The sequence below is a fragment of the Silurus aristotelis genome (genome assembly GCF_946808225.1).
Source record: "Silurus aristotelis genome assembly, chromosome: 8".
Lineage (NCBI taxonomy): Eukaryota > Metazoa > Chordata > Actinopteri > Siluriformes > Siluridae > Silurus > Silurus aristotelis.
In genome coordinates, this window is record NC_139581.1 from 30,463,415 (window position 1) to 30,467,790 (window position 4,376).

Consider the following 4,376-nt stretch of genomic DNA (forward strand, 5'->3'; position numbering starts at 1 on the left):
CGATGCCTCTGTGCACAAAGCCAGCTCCATGAAGATCTCCCTGCTATAGACTTCTGACCCATGTGGCTGAATGAATCTCCACAAAATCTAGTGGAACATCTTAAGAGAAGAGAAGAGGAGAGAAGAGAGGAGAGGAGAGGAGAGGAGAGGAGAGGAGAGGAGAGGAGAACTCCACTCAACTCAACTCAACTCAGAGTGGAACGGGACATTTAAAAGGAAGCACCTAGAAATCTTATGGTCAGGTTTTTCCTGTCAGTGGAACACTTTCAGTTCTGATGATTCTTTTGAGGTTCACTCACACGCTTTATGGACTGAAATGTCATTGAAAATAAAACATTGAGTAAAAATTTTTCTTCGTTTCTACGATATTGATTTCTGCGATTAATTTAGCCTCCTCCTCACGACCACCACGTTTCTGGAGTTTTACGATCGAGGTTTGATTTTGAATCATCTGAAATCCAGATTAATCTCTAAAATGTATAAATGATCATTTCATGTTAAAAAAAAAACCCAAAATCCACAGAGAAACCCTGATTGTCTTTGAAAAGTGCTAAAATTCAACTCAAATTTTCGTTTCTGAATCACAGAAAAAAAAATCACAATTCGTTCTCATTCTGCGTCTGATATCGTGGCTCGTCTCTGTTCATCTCGATGTCCAGGTGAGACCTGTAGCCCAAAGCCCCGCCCATCCACGTGACCCTGGAGCCCTCCTCCTGAGACTCCGCCTGCTTGGTAAAGACGCCACGTATCGGATCGTCTGCGAACGTGTCGAATCTCTCTGCGTCTCCTCGTACCTCAGCTGCATGGTTTTCTCCGTCCTGAGGTTCTTCCTTCACCTCCTCCTGAGCAGGTGGAGAAACAATGAATCACAAAACAACGGACAATTTTTGACAAGAAATTCAAAAAGATTATGAACTGTGATTAACTGTAACATTAGCTAGCAAAGCGACACGCTAAGAACGTCTAGCTAACAAGCGACACGTGAACTGAGGTTTCCGAGGTGTAGCTAAAGTTTTTCTATAAAAACGATTTATTCGTTCAACTCGGACATTTTGTGCTAATACTAGCATATTTAGCTAATAATAATAATAATAATAATAATAATAATAATAATAATAATAATAAAATATTCATAACTTTATAAGATATTGAAATATTTTATGAAAAATTATACAAAGATTATTAATAATTAAAAAAATAAATATGAAAATAGTTCATTTCAAGTCTTTGTGTTTATTATTATTTTAAAAAGTATACACACACACACACACACACACACACACACACACACACACACACACACACACACACACACACACACACACACACAGTTAAATGCATTTTAGTTTTATTTGTTTACCTTCAGATCCTCCTTCTTCTCTTGGTTTTCATCCTCAGCGTGAGTTGAAGGAGAAACGGATCCCTGACACACACGCAAACACACACACACACGCAAACACACACACGCAAACACACACACACACACACACGCAAACACACACACACACGCAAACACACACACACACACACACACACACACACACACGCAAACACACACACACACACACGCAAACACACACACACACGCAAACACACACACACACACACACACACACACACACACACACACACACACACACACACACACACACACACAATGTAAGCACCAAAATTCCAACATAACACGTGGTGTGTGTGTGTGTGTGTGTGTGTGTGTGTGTGTGTGTGTGTGTGTGTGTGTGTAAAAAATGTCAAAAACAAGTACAAAATATGTACATAGATGAAAAATCTGTAATAGAAAATTATATTTATTAAAATAAACAATAAATTAATTCATTAACAAATAAGATAATCAGCTGTTAATTATTTATACAATCAATCAATCAATCAGAAATCAATCAATTAATTAATTATATAATCAATCAATCAATTATAGTATGAGTGAATTCCAGAATCACCTTCTTCTTCTTCATCTTCTTGGATTTCTTTTTCTTCTTCCCCCCTTTTTTTCTCCTCCTCCTCCTCCGTTCCTCCTGGCTGTCAGATGATGAAGAGGAGCCGCAGGTCTGGAACACAGCAGCAGCAGCAGCAGGGTTAGATAAACAGATCAAACGTGATTCAGACGTTTTCCCGTCACGTCATGGCCAAACTCACATCTCGCTTCTTCTTCTTCTTTTTCTGTCTTTTCTTCTTCTTCTTTCTCTTTTTGTCCTCGCTGTCTGAGGAGCAGTCTGATGAAGACGAGGATGAGGACGAGCTCGAGTCCTGAAATAGAGGAATGATCACATCAACAAACGTTTTCTTTCTTTCTTTCTTTCTTTCTTTCTTTCTTTCTTTCTTTCTTTCTTTCTTTCTTTCTTTCTTTCTTTCTTTCTTTGTATTCATCATTTATCATAATTAAATTTTTATTTATTTAAATCAACCGTTAAAAGTTTAATTTCAGATTTCTTCACCTTCTTTTTCCCCTTTTTCTTCTTCTTTTTCTTCTTCTTTTTTTTCTTCTTTTTCTTTTTCTTCTTGTCATCCTCGCTATCCGATGAGGAAGAAGAACAAGATGAAGATGAGCTCGAGTCCTGGAAAAAGACACGGAGAGCACGAAGGTCATCGACACAATCCTTCAACTCGTTTAATTCAAATATAATGAACAAATCATCACCTTCTTCTTTTTCTTCTTTTTCTTTTTCACCTTCTTCTTTTTTTTCTTCTTCTCATCCTCAGTGTCGGAGAAGGAACTCTCCGAAAAGGAGGACGATGATTCTGAAGATGAAACACAAACCTAATGGAAAAATTAGAAAAAAGTGAGTGCTGGAATTAGCATGTTAGCATCAGTTAGCATGTTAGCAGTGTTAATAAGAGCCACTGCACTGATCGCTACACCTTTTTCTTCTTCAGCTTCCCTTTCTTCTCTCCTTTTCCTCTCTCACCATCCTCACGTCTTCCATCAGTCCCTTCAGCCTCACCGACCGCAGGGAATTCTGGGAAAATAGAGTTAGAGGTGTGTATAGTTTCAGTAAATAAATATTTTACTCAATTCTTTTTTTTTTTTAAAGAAGGAAATAAAAACAAATGAAAGAAGGCAAGAAAGAAAAAAGAGAATAATGAAGGCAAAAAAAGAATGGAATAAAGAAGGCAGAGAGAGAGAGAGAGAATATAGAAAAGAAAGAAGGGAATAAAGAAGGCAAGAAAAAGAATGAAGGAATAAAAAAGGGAATAATGTTGGCAAATAAAAAAAAAAAAGAGAAATATAATGATATGAAATAACTCTATCATCACACTGCATTGTATCTGTAGCTGTGTGTAAAAGTAAACACACCCCAACGATAAACTTAGAGATTTGATAGAAAGAACAGAGCGAGAGAATAAAATAAAACTTTAAGCAAAAAAAGAGCAGAAACAAACCTGGAGAAACTGCTGACCAGCCATCTGCTCTTCCCTCGATCTTACCCTGTAATAACCCCTGAGAGAGAGAGAGAGAGAGAGAGAGAGAGAGAGAGAGAGAGGTAGGTCAACCACTCATCCTACATTTCAAACATTATTTCTTATCTTTCATCTCCATCTTCTCTGCCTGATGTTTGTAGGATCAGACGTCTGATCGGTCAGAAATTTCAGAGATGTTCTAACATGATGCAGAAACCAAAAAAACTCACTCAGCGTCTCACTCTGCGTCTTACTCTGCATCTCATTCAAAGTCTCACTCAGCGTCTCACTCGATGTCTCACTCATCATCTCACTCGACGTCTCACTAAGCGTCTCACTTGACATCTCACTCGACATCTCACTCAGTGTCTCACTTGACGTCTCATTCGACATCTCACTCAGCATCTCACTCGACGTCTCACTTGTCTCACTCTCACAATGGCCCTTTTTCTCCCTCTGTTTGCTGTGTTTCTGTTTTCGGGTTGTTCTCCACTTCCTCCCTGCTGTTACAGCATACAGAGTTCACAGGTTTATATCTGACACCTTAAAAACCCACCTGATGAGAGGAGAGAGGAGCATCTCTGAAGGAACTAAACATCAAAAGCTAAACATCAAAGAAGACTAATGAAAATCAAACTGAATGAATCCCATAACTGAGTGAAGGTTCTTCCATTCTGCAGAATCAGAATTTTTTGACCTTGGAATAAAGAGTTCTATTAGCCGATAACCGTGAGCAAGCCAGAGTCTGGTCTGAAAACTGTGTGTGTGTGTGTGTGTGTGTGTGTGTGTGTGTGTGTGTGTGTGTGTGTGTGTGTGTGTGTTTGTGTGTGTGCGTGCTCAAACCTCGTCTCTCGCAGCATCACCCCAAGGTGAACATTTTGCAGATTCCTGAAAGGGCAGAACATGATTGAAGCATTTGATTGGCTGTGAGCACTAACGAGCTCGATTATAGAAAACCT

General features: G+C 38.8%; 1 protein-coding gene across 1 annotated transcript in view; it reads right to left on the bottom strand.

Moving 5' to 3' along the window:
* Positions 1-574: 574 nt before the first annotated feature.
* The window catches only part of LOC310730236 (uncharacterized protein), a 9,535-nt gene continuing 5,733 nt past the window's right edge, over positions 575-4,376 (bottom strand). Inside the window, 9 exon segments of the mRNA XM_083549112.1 lie at positions 575-842; positions 1,361-1,423; positions 1,959-2,066; positions 2,155-2,265; positions 2,454-2,627; positions 2,630-2,776; positions 2,878-2,975; positions 3,400-3,457; positions 4,261-4,305. Coding sequence (XP_083405238.1) covers positions 597-842; positions 1,361-1,423; positions 1,959-2,066; positions 2,155-2,265; positions 2,454-2,627; positions 2,630-2,776; positions 2,878-2,975; positions 3,400-3,457; positions 4,261-4,305 — 1,050 coding nt within the window. The 3' untranslated portion in view covers positions 575-596.